At 39.7% G+C, this 16,803-nt stretch overlaps 1 protein-coding gene across 3 annotated transcripts in view; it reads right to left on the reverse strand.

The window, feature by feature from the left end:
• GABRG3 (gamma-aminobutyric acid type A receptor subunit gamma3) overlaps nucleotides 1–16,803 on the reverse strand; it is a 578,311-nt gene that overhangs the window by 268,982 nt on the left and 292,526 nt on the right. The window contains exon 1 of one of the 3 annotated variants that reach the window (XM_054531346.2): nucleotides 13,663–13,873. The exons of the other annotated variants lie outside the window; for them this stretch is intronic. Coding sequence (XP_054387321.1) covers nucleotides 13,663–13,839 — 177 coding nt within the window. The 5' untranslated portion in view covers nucleotides 13,840–13,873. Of the gene's footprint in view, nucleotides 1–13,662; nucleotides 13,874–16,803 lie in introns of those variants that run through there. 3 annotated transcript variants of the gene reach the window in all.

A 16,803-nucleotide genomic window follows, 5' to 3' on the forward strand; every position in this document is an offset into this window, starting at 1 on the left:
CTCCCACACAATAATAATGGGAGACTTTAACACCCCACTGTCAACATTAGACAGATCAACGAGACAGAAAGTTAACAAGGATACCCAGGAATTGAACTCAGCTCTGCACCAAGTGGACCTAATAGACATCTACAGAACTCTCCACCCCAAATCAACAGAATATACATTTTTTTCAGCACCACACCACACCTATTCCAAAATTGACCACATAGTTAGAAGTAAAGTTCTCCTCAGCAAATGTAAAAGATCAGAAATTATAACAAACTGTCTCTCAGACCACAGTGCAATCAAACTAGAACTCAGGATTAAGAAACTCATTCAAAACCACTCAACTACATGGAAACTGAACAACCTGCTCCTGAATGACTACTGGGTACATAACGAAATGAAGGCAGAAATAAAGATATTCTTTGAAACCAACGAGAACAAAGACACAACATACCAGAATCTCTGGGACACATTCAAAGCAGTGTGTAGAGGGAGATTTATAGCACTAAATGCCCACAAGAGAAAGCAGGAAAGATCCAAAATTGACACCCTAACATCACAATTAAAAGAACTAGAAAAGCAAGAGCAAACACATTCAAAAGCTAGTAGAAGGCAAGAAATAACTAAAACCAGAGCAGAACTGAAGGAAATAGAGACACAAAAAACCTTCAAAAAATTAATGAATCTAGGAGCTGGTTTTTTGAAAGGATCAACAAAATTGATAGACCGCTAGCAAGACTAATAAAGAAAAAAAGAGAGAAGAATCAAATAGACGCAATAAAAAATGATAAAGGGGATATCACCACCGATCCCACAGAAATACAAACTACCATCAGAGAATACTACAAACACCTCTATGCAAATAAACTAGAAAATCTAGAAGAAATGGATAAATTCCTCAACACATACACTCTCCCAAGACTAAACCAGGAAGAAGTTGAATCTCTGAATAGACCAATAACAGGAGCTGAAATTGTGGCAATAATCAATAGCTTACCAACCAAAAAGAGTCCAGGACCAGATGGATTCACAGCCGAATTCTACCAGAGGTACAAGGAGGAACTGGTACCATTCCTTCTGAAACTATTCCAATCAATAGAAAAAGAGGGAATCCTCCCTAACTCATTTTATGAGGCCAGCATCGCCAGCATCATCCTGATACCAAAGCCTGGCAGAGACACAACAAAAAAAGAGAATTTTAGACCAATATCCTCGATGAACATTGATGCAAAAATCCTCAATAAAATACTGGCAAACCGAATCCAGCAGCACATCAAAAAGCTTATCCACCATGATCAAGTGGGCTTCATCCCTGGGATGCAAGGCTGGTTCAATATACGCAAATCAATAAATGTAACCCAGCATATAAACGGAACCAAAGACAAAAACCACCTGATTATCTCAATAGATGCAGAAAAGGCCTTTGACAAAATTCAACAACCCTTCATACTAAAAACTCTCAATAATTTAGGTATTGATGGGACGTATCTCAAAATAATAAGAGCTATCTATGACAAACCCACAGCCAATATCATACTGAATGGGCAAAAACTGGAAGCATTCCCTTTGAAAACTGGCACAAGACAGGGATGCCCTCTCTCACCACTCCTATTCAACATAGTGTTGGAAGTTCTGGCCAGGGCAATTAGGCAGGAGAAGGAAATAAAGGGTATTCAATTAGGAAAACAGGAAGTCAAATTGTCCCTGTTTGCAGACGACATGATTGTATATCTAGAAAACCCCATTGTCTCAGCCCAAAATCTCCTTAAGTTGATAAGCAACTTCAGCAAAGTCTCAGGATACAAAATCAATGTACAAAAATCACAAGCATTCGTATACATCAATAACAGACAAACAGAGAGCCAAATCATGAGTGAACTCCCATTCACAATTGCTTCAAAGAGAATAAAATACCTAGGAATCCAACTTACAAGGGACGTGAAGGACCTCTTCAAGGAGAACTACAAACCACTGCTCAATGAAATAAAAGAGGATACAAACAAAGGGAAGAACATTCCATGCTCATGGGTAGGAAGAATCAATATCATGAAAATGGCCATACTGCCCAAGGTCATTTATAGATTCAATGGCATCCCCATCAAGCTACCAATGACTTTCTTCACAGAATTGGAAAAAACTACTTTAAAGTTCATATGGAACCAAAAAAGAGCCTGCATCGCCAAGTCAATCCTAAGCCAAAAGAACAAAGCTGGAGGCATCACGCTACCTGACTTCAAACTGTACTACAAGGCTACAGTAACCAAAACAGCATGGTACTGGTACCAAAACAGAGATATAGATCAATGGAACAGAACAGAGCCCTCAGAAATAACACCACATATCTACAACTATCTGATCTTTGACAAACCTGAGAAAAACAAGGAATGGGGAAAGGATTCTCTATTTAATAAATGGTGCTGGGAAAACTGGCTAGCCATATGGAGAAAGCTGAAACTGGATCCCTTCCTTACACCTTATACAAAAATTAATTCAAGATGGATTAAAGACTTAAACGTTAGACCTAAAACCATAAAAAACCCTAGAAGAAAATCTAGGCATTACCATTCAGGACATATGCATGGGCAAGGACGTCATGTCTAAAACACCAAAAGCAATGGCAACAAAAGCCAAAATTGACAAATGAGATCTAATTAAACTAAAGAGCTTCTGCACAGCAAAAGAAACTACCATCAGAGTGAACAGGCAACCTACAAAATGGGAGAAAATTTTCACAACCTACTCATCTGACAAAGGGCTAATATCCAGAATCTACAATGAACTCCAACAAATTTACAAGAAAAAAACAAACAACCCCATCAAAAAATGGGCAAAGGATATGAACAGACACTTCTCAAAAGAAGACATTTATGCAGCCAAAAGACAGATGAAAAAACGCTCATCATCACTGGCCATCAGAGAAATGCAAATCAAAACCACAATGAGATACCATCTCACACCAGTTAGAATGACAATCATTAAAAAGTCAGGAAACAACAGGTGCTGGAGAGGATGTGGAGAAATAGGAACACTTTTACACTGTTGGTGGGACCGTAGACTAGTTCAACCCTTGTGGAAGTCAGTGTGGCGATTCCTCAGGGATCTATAACTAGAAATACCATTTGACCCAGCCATCCCATTACTGGGTATATACCCAAAGGACTATAAATCATGCTGCTATAAAGACACATGCACACGTATGTTTATTGCGGCACTATTCACAATAGCAAAGACTTGGAACCAGCCCAAATGTCCAACAATGATAGACTAGATTAAGAAAATGTGGCACATATACACCATGGAATACTATGCAGCCATAAAAACTGATGAGTTCATGTCCTTTGTAGGAACATGGATGAAATTGGAAATCATCATTCTCGGTAAACTATTGCAAGGACAAAAAACCAAACACCGCATGTTCTCACTCATAGATGGGAATTGAACAATGAGAACACATGGACACAGGAAGGGGAACATCACACTCTGGGGACTGTTGTGGGGTTGGGGGAGGGGGGAGGGATAGCATTAGGAGATATACCTAATGCTAAATGATGAGTTAATGGGTGTGGCACACCAGCATGGCACATGTATACATATGTAACTAACCCGCACATTGTGCACATGTACCCTAAAACTTAAAGTATAAGAATAATTTTTAAAAAAACCATATATTTAGTATGTTATATGTATTATATACTATATTCTTACAATAAAGTAAGCTAGAGCAAAAATGTTATTAAGAAAATAAAAAAAAAGATATACCCCCTAAAAACTATAGGTAAATCAAAGTGTAATTGTAAAAAAAAAAAAAAAATTAACCACAGGAAAATGAAACAGAAATAAAAAACAGAGAGATGCTATCCTTTCCATTTTTCTGTATATCTAAAATTGTCCTGAAAAGATGAAGTCTATTTATTTTTAATCTGGGAAAACGGGCAAAGGTGGGAAAAACAAAAAAACAAGTGATAAAATAGCAGAGGAAAGGCTTAGCACATACATAGCTACATTAAATATAATGATCTGAATACACCAAATCCAAGATACTGGTAGAATGCATTTAAAAGCATGCTGTCTACAAGAAAGTCCATGAAATATAATAATATAGGTAGGGTTAATGTACAAGGATGATAAGGATATATCATGCAAGCATTAATCAACAGAAAAGCATAAGATAGAGTAGATTTCAGAGCACAGAGAATTACCAAGGTCAGAGAGGAACATTACCTAAGGATAAAACAGTCAAACTATCCAGAACACACAGCAATCTTAAGGTATATACATAAACAGCATAGATTCAAATATATGAAACAAAAACTGATAAAACTGAAAAGAGAAATAGACACATCCACTGTTATAGTTGGAGGCTTTAACACCCCTCTCTCAACTTTGACAGAAAAATTAGTCAAAAAATGAGTGAGAATATAAAAGGGTTAGACAATATTATTAATGAACAGGCTTAAATTAGCATTTGTAGAATTTACCATCACCAACAAAAGATATTATTTTCATGCAGCCATCAAACATTTACCCACATAAACCGTATCCTAGACACTAAAACAAACCTCAACAAATTTAAAAGAATTGAATCCATACAGAGTTTGTTTTCTGATCCTAACAGATTCAAACTGAAATGTAATTACAGAAAGATTACAAGAAAGTTTCCTAACATTTAGAAATTATAAAACATACTTCTAAATAACTTATGGGTCAAAGTAGAAGTCAAAGAAAATAAAATACATTCAACTGAATGAAAATAAACATAAAACATATGAAACATATCAAAATGTGTGAGATGCAGCTAACTCAGTGCTGAGAGGGAACAGTACAGCACAAAATGTTCACACTAAAAAACAAGGTTCTATGGCCATACCGACCTGAACATTTCCAATCTAGTCTGATCTCAGAAGCTAAGCAGGGCCTGGCCTGGTCAGCACTTGAATAGGAGACTGCCTGGGAACACCAGGTGCTATAGGGTTAAATTTTAAAATTGTTTTTAAAACATTTTAAATTTTTACATTCATTTTATTTAAAAACAAAAACTTTTTTTAAAAGAGGAAAGAAAAACATTCTCATATCAATAATCTAAGCTCCTACCTTAAGAAAAAAGAATAGCAAAATTTTTCCAAAGAAAATATAAAAATCATAGCAGAAATCAATGAAATTAGAAAGAAAGAAGTAATGGAAAAAAATCAGTAGGGGAAAAAATGAACTAATTAAAAAAAAATCACTAGTTCTACCAAAGGAATTTCATTTCAGGAATGCAATATAAATAACAAACCTGTTACAGTTTCCAATCACTGTAAAATATGAAATCTATAGCTTTAAAAATGACAAAATCTATATAGGATCTATATGCTGAAACTACAAAACATGAATTTTAAAAATCAAAGATATAAACATAAAGACATCCTTTTTTCATGGATTGGAAGATTCAATATTTCAGATGTCATTGCTCTAATCATAACCTTAACCTGTTAGTTTAATATAATATCTACCCAAATCCCATAGCTATAAAAATGTATTCTAAATTTATATAGAAAGGCAAAGAAATCAGAGTAGCTAAAAAAAATTTTTTAAGAGAAGAATAAGTAGTAGTTTATTACTTTACCTGACTATAAGACTTATACATACAACTACAGTAATCAAGACCATGTGGTACTAGCAGAAGAACAGAAACATCGATCAATGAAACAGAATAGAGAATCCAGAAATAGACCCATGAAAGGATAACCACCTGACTTTCGACAAAAGTGCAAAAGCAATTCGTTTGAAGAAAGAGAATCTTTTCAATTTATGGTGCTGGAGCACTTGGATATCCATAGGGAAAAAAATGAACCTAAAACTAAGTCTCATACTTTACACAAAAATTAATTCAAAATTGATCATGGACTTAAAAGCAAAATGTAAAACTATGAAACTTCGAGAAGAAAACCTAAGAGAAAATCTTCAAGACGTTTAGCAAGGTGAAGAGCTATTCTACAAGAAATCCAAAACACAATGCATAAAAGGAAAAAAATCAATAAATCAGGACTTCAAAATTTAAAATCTTTGCTCTCCAAAACCCTGTTAAAAGGAAGAAAAGACAGTCTACAAACTAAGAGAAAATAGTTGACAAAGACCACATACCTAGAATATATAAGGAGCTCTCAAAACCCAAGTGTACAAAAACTAACAATTCACTTAGAGAAAATGAGCAGAAGAAACTAACTGACATTTCACAAAAGAGGAGATACTGATGGCAAATAAGCATACAACTTCATTAACCTTAGTTCCGGAAAGGCAAATTAAAGCCATAAACTTAGAAAGGAAACAGAACGTAACAGCACAGGCTGGAGAGGAGGCACAGAACTCAGATTTCTCCTGCATTGCTACTGGGAATGTAAAATGATCCAGCCACTCTGGGAAACAGCTTGGTAGTTATTGCAAAAAACAAAACAAAACAAAACAAAAGCAAACACACAAAACTCAACATATGCTTACCATATTACACAGAAATTGGTTTTTATGTCAGAGAAATGAAAACTTATGCCCATACAAAAACCTATACACAGCAGCTTTCTCCTAATCACAATATCCAAAATAACACCAATGGCCTTAAAGGAGTGAGAGGTTAAACAAACTGCTGGGCATGCATACCAGTCAATACTCTTCAGGGTTAAAAAGGAACAAACTATTGACACACATAAGTTGGAGAGATGTCAACGGAATTATGCTGAGTGAGGAAAGGCAATCTCAGAGCAATACCTACTGTACAATTTCATCCAAAACCCACTCTGACAGCACACATTAGTGGTGTCTGGGATTAGGGATGGGGGGTGGCATGGGTGTGGCTGTAAAGGAACAGACGAGAAGATATTCTTCCTGAGATCATTGTGGTGACAAGACAGTTCTGTGTCTTCTCTGTAGTGGTGGTTACACGCCCCAGACATATAGTAAAAATGCACCAAGGCCAGCGAGGTGGCTCATGCCTGTAATTTCAGCATTTGGGGAGGCCGAGGTGGGCGGATCACAAGGTCAGGAGTTTGAGACCAGCCTGGTCAATATGGCGAAACCTTGTCTCTACTAAAAATACAAAAATTAGCCGGGCATGGTGGCACATGCCTGTAGTCCCAGCTACTCAGGAGACTAAGGCAGAAGAATCGCTTGAACCCAGGATGGGGAGGTTGCAGTGAGTGGAGATCATGCCACTTTACTCCAGCCTGGGCGACATAGTGAGACTCCATTTCAAAAGAAAAAAAAATGCACCGAGCTATATACAGACACACACAGATGAGTGTGTATAAAGCTGGTGAAATCTGAATGAGGTTTGTGAATTGTGCCAATGCCAGTGTTCTGGTTTGGCTATTGTTACTATAGTTATTATGATAGCTGTGGTCCCTGAGGGAAGTGGGGTAAATAGTACCCGACCTTTCAATACTGTTTTTTCAAATTCCTCTTAAACTATAATAATATAAAAATTTAAAGTTAAAGAAATAAAAGATAATGGTTTAATGGCCTCTAAATTTCTTCCTTTTTTATTGTTGAACAGTAGCAGATTTAATTGCAGTTATTCAGAATTACAGTAATTAGAATTAAGGTCAAAGTCTTTTGTAATCTTTATAGGTACTGTTGTGAAACAGAGAATAAGAAGAAAAAGTAGAGAAAAAGGCTGAATCCATTGCAGTCACCAATGTCAGTTTATCAATAGCTCATTATATTATTATGAGTTTTATGTCCTAGAACAATGAACGTCTGGGAATATTTTTATACTGATTCCACTAATTATGGCTATCAATCTCCTCCAGTTAGGCATCACTGATTCTCAGAAGTCATCAAGGAATTTAAGGTAACTAATTACAAGCTCTGTCTTCATAATTAAACAATATAAACTAGTTTGTACTCAAATGTCTATACCCTGCAATATTACATAGTTATTAAGGAGCACGGAAACAATGAACAAAGTGGATAAGGGAGAGAAGACTGGAAAACAGCAGGTGACCATCTGTCACACTTTGGCAAGACTGCTCATAGAAATCCTCTTCTGTAATGTTCATTCTCTTTGCCCCTTTCTCAAAGAACTGACTTTCTGGATTTCATCAAGAAAATAAAATGAAGATGTTTGCAGGACGTCTCTCTGTTGCCAGCCCAAACATGGACCTGGCCTTATCTCCAACCTTCCCAACAGATTCACTCCTACTTCCCTGCCACAGGCAAGGATGTCAGCGCCTGGCTGCAGACCTCTATCTCACTCTGGCTTTCCCTTCTGGAGCATCTTATTAGTTACCAAGTTCTGATTTTTTTCTTCCTTTACTTTCATCTAAACAAAGCACAAACTTCTCCCAGATAGCCAATCAATCAAACTCCCACTTCTATTTTAGCTGGGAAGAAGTGGTATAGAATAGAAGTATTTGTACTACCCTCATAAAACATGTGATCCCAATGGCATGGAATGACATCTACACAAGCTACATAAAATACGTGTCTCACAATCCAAATTTGGAGCCTGCTTCGACTTTGCTTTGTCCAAATGTTTTCCTTACCCTTTAATGCATTGTGTGGACCACGCATTTCCTGTTTTGAGATGCTACGAGCAAGAAGGCAACACAGACCTGCACCACGCCACTCTTGTTCCCTTATGATTAATGAACTATAAAACAAAATTCCTTAAAAAAAAGCTAATCATTCCCATTCCCAACTCTCTTAGTAACTCGGCCCAGCCTTATTTATTTCTTAATAATTTAAAATTATCATACAGTACACTGAAGCTTTACTGTGCATGAAGTGCTGTTCTAGGTGCTTGGCAGCATCTCATTTAATCCACGAAATATTCTAGTCTGAAAGAACAGACAACGGACAATGGCCAGACCACAGATGACCACAGAACTCTGAGTTCTGCAGCAAACAGCCTGGGAAACCTCTGCAGCAAACAGCCTGGGAAACTAAACCACAACCTTTGCACCATTGGCACAGCATATTCGGGATCTGTCAATAACTGAAGCTTCCCTAATTTGTGCTGTCATTTCCAACTCAGAACCAACCTGAAAAAGCCAAATATGTTCCCCAAATCCATCACAAAGAATGCCTGGCTTTTTGTTAGCCTGTGCCAGCTTCCTCATGCTAACAGCCTCCTACCAGGGCCCACCCAAAGCCTTCTCTTCTTCTACCACAGAGCCTTCCCACCCTGCCTGCTCTTAAGTCTCTGCCAAATGCAAGGGATGGTGGCTGATCTCCCTTACTAAAGCAACTCTGAATGAACAGCCTCTGCTTGTTCTCATTTGGGGAGTCTTATTTGTTCCCACAAGTCCTGTGGTCCTGCAGGATCATGCATATCTTTTGCAGATGCAGAGACTGATGTGCAGTGAACAGAAACCTGCAGAAGGTCATTATTGCTCAACGGGATATCTCTGCCACTCCAGTCTCAGAGCCCCCCACTTTCTCCCACCTCCTTGTGCTCATTGTCATTTGCTCTCACTATTAAATAATGCCATAAGCCTCCCCATCGGACCTGCAGTCACAGAAACCAGGGACTAATGTTTACATTTCTCTTGGTGACTTTAATTTAAATGATTAGAGTGTTTCCTTTTGTCATAGGAAAAGGAATGTGAAACCTGGCCACACACTGAGGCCAACTGATCATTTGTCTGTTCTTAATAAGAAGATACATTTTCTCCTATGCCAAAACAGACAGAGGAAGAGTGATGAGCACTGGGAACCATCAGAAATTCAGCCCAGTCTTTGGGGGAGCTGACCTGGCTGATCTGGCTGATGCAGTCTGAGACAAGTATCCCAAGAGGGGGATGAACTTTCCTGGACATTGCTCATCAAACACCATTTTCTCCATTCAATTCCCATAGGTCTTGACTCAGTAGGACCAGTTTAAAAGCTCTATCTCAACAAAATGTTTAAGATACTAAAAATCTTGTTATTTTACAATATTTAAAGTATTTGCTATGTGAAAGCTGGTCTTACCTCCCGCCAGAAGGGGATAAAACTACATATATAACTCAAAGGGATAGCAGGTAGATATAGAAAGAACCATGAAATTTTGAACAATAATACTTAGGTATTCACCAAAAGCTCAAGGTTACTTGACAACCTGGGGACTTTTAAAATGCATAGACTTCAAATCTACTTAACATTTGAGAACTGTCACATGCATGGCTGAGTTCATTAATGCCCCTCATCATGGATAAAATCCTTAACGTTTCATTGTTGCTTAAATCCTAGAGGTCACGGTTAAGCAAATTCACTATGCTCAGGCAGCACGCTGTGGCTCCAAGTTCAGGTTATTGCAGCTCTAATTCTATCCTCTTGCCCTTACTAGACTTCAGTTTAGAAACTCTTGGCATTTCTATGGCGTTGGTCTTTATGTCTACCAAAAACACTTTACTAATTTAAGAACTGATGGAAAATGCACAATATTTAAATTTAAAAATCTCTCATAAGGTGGTGCCTTAAGACTAATTTATTTTTTAATGAAAATGCTATTACTTGCCATGACTCATTGCAGTGCCATTTTAGGTAGGATGATATAATAATTGTTTGGGCATTAAAAGTAAGCAAAGCACTATGCATGTATAATGTCTCTGTTATATACGTAGGAAGGATGGCAAATCAGATGAGGGTAGAAGTGCTCCATGGAGGAGTAGGTGAGTCTTGAGGGCTGCTATGGTTTGGATATGGTTTGTTGGTCACCACTAAAACTCATGTTGAAATTTCATCCCCAGTGTGGTGGTGTGGAAAGGTGGGGCCCACAGGAGATGTTTGGGCCAATGGGCTTGGTACAGTTCTCACGGTAGTGAGTGAGTTCTTGCTGTGGTGAGGCTGGACTGGCTCTTGAGAGAGTGGGTTGTTGTAAAGCAGGACAGCCCTTGGATTTGGTGCCTCTTTGTACCTGTCCACTTCCCCTTTGACCTTCCCTGCCATGTTATGACAAGACACAAAAGCTCCTGCCAAAAGCCAGGACCATACCTTGAACTTCTCAGCCTGCGGAAGCTCAACAAGCCTCTTTTCTTTATAAATTACCCAGCCTCAGGTGTCGTGTTACAGCAACACTAAACAAACTAAGACAAAAAAGCAAATACCACAGTCTTTGGGTAGCTCAGCAGCAGGACAAGCAGTCGGACCATGGAACAGCACATGGATTGTCACTTCCAGTCACTACTCTGTCCTGGATCCTATACAATACATAAGTGAAGGCTGTGTCCTCCTGGAATGTTTATGTCTCTTTCTCCAGAGCATCATGACCGCCATGTTGTGAGGAAGCTCAGGCAGCCTATGGAAGGATCCACTCAATAAGGAGCTGAGGTCTCACACCAACAACCACATGGGCGAGCCTGGGAGGAGATCCTCCTTCAGCTGAACCTTTAGAAGGGAGCTTGACTGTAACCTCTTCAGAATCCATGAGCTAGAACCACCTAGCTAGGCTACTCATGAATTCCTGAACCCCAGACATTGCAAGATCCCGTTTGTTGTTTTAAGCTAAGTTTGGGTGCAATGTATTATACAACAATAGATAACAAACATACCAGATAAGAAAGTCTGGGAAATGTGATTAGGATTATACTCGGGAAAATGTTTCAGTCATTCAAATGTGTATTATACTGATACTGTGAACCAGGCACTGCACCAGGCACTGAGATACAGCAGTTGACTAGGTAGATAATCCTGTTACCTGTCTTATGTTCAGGTGACTGTACTTCCTTATCTTACATGCAACACAGCATAAGACTAACCATTTCTTGCCAGTGGACTGAGAACAGCTCATACAACTTCTGTGCCTTGAGCCATCAGCTTCCTCTTCTATGATCCCTTTGTTCTTGCTACCAACTGAAGACAGACTCGACCTAGTTTCAACCATGCAGAACATGCCAATGTCTTGGTAGTGATGGATCAAAACATGTTAGAAACCTGGATTTCTGATTTACAAGAGCAGAGTCACTCCACTGACCTGATGGCTCAAAGCAGGGCCATTACATGAAATAATAAAAATAAACTTCTATGGTTTTTAAGCCCTTGACTGTTCAGTTTCTTTGCTGTAATCTGAACCTTATTGACAAAATTTATAATCCAAAAGAAAAATGGATTAGACACATGATTGAAATAAACTGTATACAATTACTCCAAAAAATGCAGAATCTTTCATGTATCAGATAGAATCCCAAGACAATTCTACTTTGGGCTTAGAGGACACATTTCTCTATCATTTTTACTCCTTGTATTTTTTTTATCATTGTAGAATAAGAGTCAACAAACTATGGCCAAATCTAGCCCACCACCTATTTTGGTAAATAAAGTTTTATTGGAACACAGCCACACTCATTTGTTCATGAGTAGTCAATGGTTGCTTTTGCACAAGTGCAGGGATGAGTGGTGGCAATAGACCAAATATTTACTCTATGACCCTCTATATGACAGAATCTTTCAATGCCTGCTGTAGGGTATATGTTTCAGTGGTAAAATATTTTAGTGGAAACACTTTTCTATTAGCTCATTATTAAAACTCATAATGTCTACTAGTCCTGATTCTATTTTGAATCTCTGAGCAGCCAGGGTTTTTTTCTGTTACTTTCTTGAAGGAAAAAAAATAAAACAAGCAATGTCTTTTTGAAGCACTCTTCTTTCTGAATGAGAGCAAAGCACACCCCCACCAGTGTTCTGCTCCCTTCAGAGGTCGCTGGGATGGTGCACTGTGGGCTGTAGCCACGCTAATTAGTCTCCAACTCTTGTCTTGGGGTGGATGATTCAGCCCTGACTTAGCAGCCAGACTTTCAAAAAAATACAAAAACACTCTTTGGAACAGCTTAGAGTAGGTGCAGTCATAGACACCTCTTTGCAGAGGTCTTTGAAAACACCACTGCACTATACTGTTACAGACACACCATGGCTCTAAGATCAATGAAAACATAAAGCCCACTCAGGTATCTCACAGAGCCCACATTGTGTGTCACTTAGTAATATGACATGACCCCGCCTGGGGGTTCCAACCCTGGCCCAGTGATGACTGAGTCTTTGTGACAGTGGAACCTAAACACTCTGGGTGCCCAAGAGACAAGGCCACCTCAGCACAGATGCAACTTCCATGAACCTTAAAGCTCACCCTTGTGAGAATAGCTAAAACTCCTTTTGTGAAGGAAACACCTGGTAACCCACGGGGAATGAATACAGTATAAGAAAGAGGGAATAAATCCACCAGTCTCTGAGGACAATATGGATGGAAACCCTGCCCAGGGCATCTGACACCTAACTGTATCTGGCCCATGCCAGCAGCTGCTCCCCACTTCCCTCTTGTAAGAGTGCCACTGAACAAACTGCCTGTGCACCAGGCGGGGCCTGAGACTCCCCTCAAGGAGAGTCAGCGGGAAGGGGAATAGTCATCTCTGGGGAAACTGGTTAACTAGAACCACCCAGGGCCCCAGAATGCACAAGCTCCCATAGGATACTTATGCAATTAAGCCACCCCATTTTAAGTTAGATGTGAACCTCAACAGTAGTTAGTATGATGGAAAAGACAGGTTTTAACAGCAAAGCTTCCTCCAGACCTCCCCGTCACCTGCCTACGCGTCCCTCACCGCTCTCCTCTCTCCTGATCTAAGGTGCATTGGCTCTTGGTGCAGGCAGTCCCTCTGGCGCCGTGCCAGCCACCACACACCCGCTCCCACATGGTTCCCAGGGGAGGCTGTAAGAGTAGGTACTTACAGATAGCTTATTTTCCTGCCATGTTTGTGACTGACTGACTCTAGGTTGCATACCCAGCAGCCATCCTCTTCTGTACCCCTCACCCCAGCTTCTGGGGAGATCTCCTAAAGGGCATGGCCTGGGGGCTCCAGGGCGTGGCCTGTTGCTCTGAGGGCATGGCCTGAGCTCCGAGGGCATGGTCTAGGCCTCATTCATCCGCAGCACCTGGCATACCAGCTTGCGCAGCTCCCTGCTTAGGACCCATGGAAAGCAGTGAGCACGAGGAGGCCAGAGTGCGGGCGGCAGCGAGAGGCACCCACAGAGGCAGTTCTGGCGGAAGAGCCACACACACCTCAAAGGTCTGTCGCAGGGGCTGGAGAATGGGTCAGGATGTCGGGACAAGCCCTTTCAGTGCACAGGGCAAGTGGAGGCAGCACTCACTTGTGGAAGAGCCTTTCTCCCTTGTCCTCTCGGGTACTCCTTGTTGTCTGCAGGACCTCCTGGCATGGGAGGACAGAGGGACAGAGAGCTAAACTCCTGTAGGGTTAGCGCTTCACCTCTCTGCTCAGGCTTCCATATCTCAGTCCTTAAAGTTATTGTAAAATCACAACCAATAACAATCCTCACCACCCAGGACCTTGAATTCATCCGTTGAATTTCCTCTACTGTTTCTTCCTGGCCACCCATCCCCCCAAAGAATGGCCTGAGTTAATCCATTCCCCTTATAATGTTTGGTGCTGGATAGTGAATCATGATGCATCACCTTTTTAAAAATTACATTTTCATTTATGATTGACATGAAATAATGTTACACATTTAGGAGGTAAGAGTGATCTTTCAGTGCATGTATAAACTGTATAATGATCAAATCAGGATCGTGACCATATCTATCACTTTAGCCATTTCTTTTTGGTGATAACTCTTAGAGTTACACCTCTAACACTCTTGAAATACGCACTCCATTGTTATTTGCTGTAGTCACCCCACTGGGTCACAGAACGCCAGAACTTATTCCTTCTAACTGTAACTTTGTACCCGTGGAACAACCTCTCCAATTTCTCCCTGCCCTCCCTAGCCTCTGATAACCACAATTCTTCTCTCAACTTCTGTGAAATCAACTTGTATAGACCCCACGTATGAGTGACATCAGGCAGTATTAATATTTCTGTGCAGGGCTTACTTCACTTACTATCTTTCAATAGAACTTTTCCTCTCCATCTGTCTGGCTATGATTTCTGAGTTGAATAAACAGGGCCGCATGACCAGCTGTTGAGGGACTCTACTAAACAAACTGGCATGGTCAAGCTCCACACCAACACCAACGTTCGTATTTTAAAGACATAAGGCACATACACAAAAATCAATTACCAGACGTCTACACACCTCCTCTTCATGGCTTTTCTCTCCTGCAACAGAGACATTTCTAGATCCTAAGCCCAAACACAGATCATTCATAATATTAACGGAGGAAAACTTGATTCATTTTTCTAAGAGTTATATTATTATTGTCACCATTTTTATATTACTCTACACCCTGCTATTTTGGATTCTATCTAGAACACTCATTATCTATTCCTGACTTCCCTTTTGCAATGGACTTGAATTTCTTTGAATTTTGGGTAGAAAGGGAATCACTTCTCTATAAGAGGACATAGCAGAAGTATTCAAATTTCAATGTTTCAATAACATAGCTAACATTAGTGAATATTATAGTTAATATTAGTTTGTATTAGTAATATATTTTCCAAGATTCTTAAAACTTAATATAGGCATATATATTTGTAACAGACATGTAGACAGATAGACAGATATGGATATACAGATGAAAATTAACAAGGAAAGATCATTCAGCTGCCCATCACCACTCCCGCTGACCCAGTGATGCCTTTTGATACATAATCCTCAGGCCGATTTCAAGCTGACTTACGTTTTAGCGCATAAATGTACTCGTGTCACCTATTAATGTCAGGACTACGCAGGGCCTGAGACACAAAAGATGAACTATAAATGCTGTGGCTTGCTTTCAAGGGCTTTAGGGACTCGTAGTCACATAGATTTGTGAAAATTCATTTAAAATATGAAGCTTGCTGGGAGGGAGATATGTAGAAAATACAGTGGAAACACAAGAGCAAGAACACAGTGTGGGGAAGTGATGGTTAGAGAATACAATTTTGAGCTGATGCTTGAAATTAGGATAGGAACTTTCTGGGAAGACCTGGAATTAGAGGCCATGCTAGGAAAAGAACAGCACACACAGAAAGCACAGGGTTATAAGAACAACATGTCACTTGGAATTAGTGAATCAGGTGATGGTGGGCAGGTCCAGGGGGCTTAAGGGAGGTACAGGATAAAGTAGACCAATAGAAACTTTTAAAAAAGTATTGGTTACAAATTAAAGTTGTGTAGATATTACACGGAAATCACGGATACCATTGAGGAGTTCTGGGTGAGGCCAACTGCCCTGGTAGGAGGATGACAGATTGGTTAGAGCAGTGGAGAGGTGATGCAGTAGTCCAGCTGAGAGGCATGCCCGCTGGACACTGGCAGAAGTGAAGGATGTGATTTATGCTTCTGGCCAAGATGAAGGAAGAAGGATTAGATATACCCTCCTGCCTGAAATAACTACAAAAAAACGAACAAGATAAATGAAACAAGAGATTTGCAAGACAGACCCTGGGCAACAGTGTACAAGGTTCAGTGATCCCTGAGAAATGAAAATCAAAGGAGGCGACCCCTATGACTGTCCCAGCTAACTGGCTTAAAGAATTTCTGGGTCTTAGTGCGAGAAATGAACACCCAGGGGGAAGCCAAGAGGACTCCTTGAGGTGAAGAAATGAAGCTGAGAGTATGGGAAGACCAAGTTGGGTAGAGTTTGCAAGACAGAGTATTAGAAGACAGAAATGCACAGAGATAAAATATTTGAAATGAATTTGAAAAACACAACATAGCAAAACATGCAGAATGTATCTAAACCAGAACTGGTGGAAAATATATTGCACTAAAGGCAATATTAAAGACAGATCTCAAATCAATCACCTCAGCTTTCACCTTAAGGAACTGCAAAAAGAAAAGCAAATTGATACCACATCTGCCTCCAACAAATAGAAGAAAGGAAATATAAAAATCAGGGTAAAAATTAATGAAATTAAAAAAAATTGAGAA

Source organism: Pongo abelii, chromosome 16, assembly GCF_028885655.2.
Source record: "Pongo abelii isolate AG06213 chromosome 16, NHGRI_mPonAbe1-v2.0_pri, whole genome shotgun sequence".
Lineage (NCBI taxonomy): Eukaryota > Metazoa > Chordata > Mammalia > Primates > Hominidae > Pongo > Pongo abelii.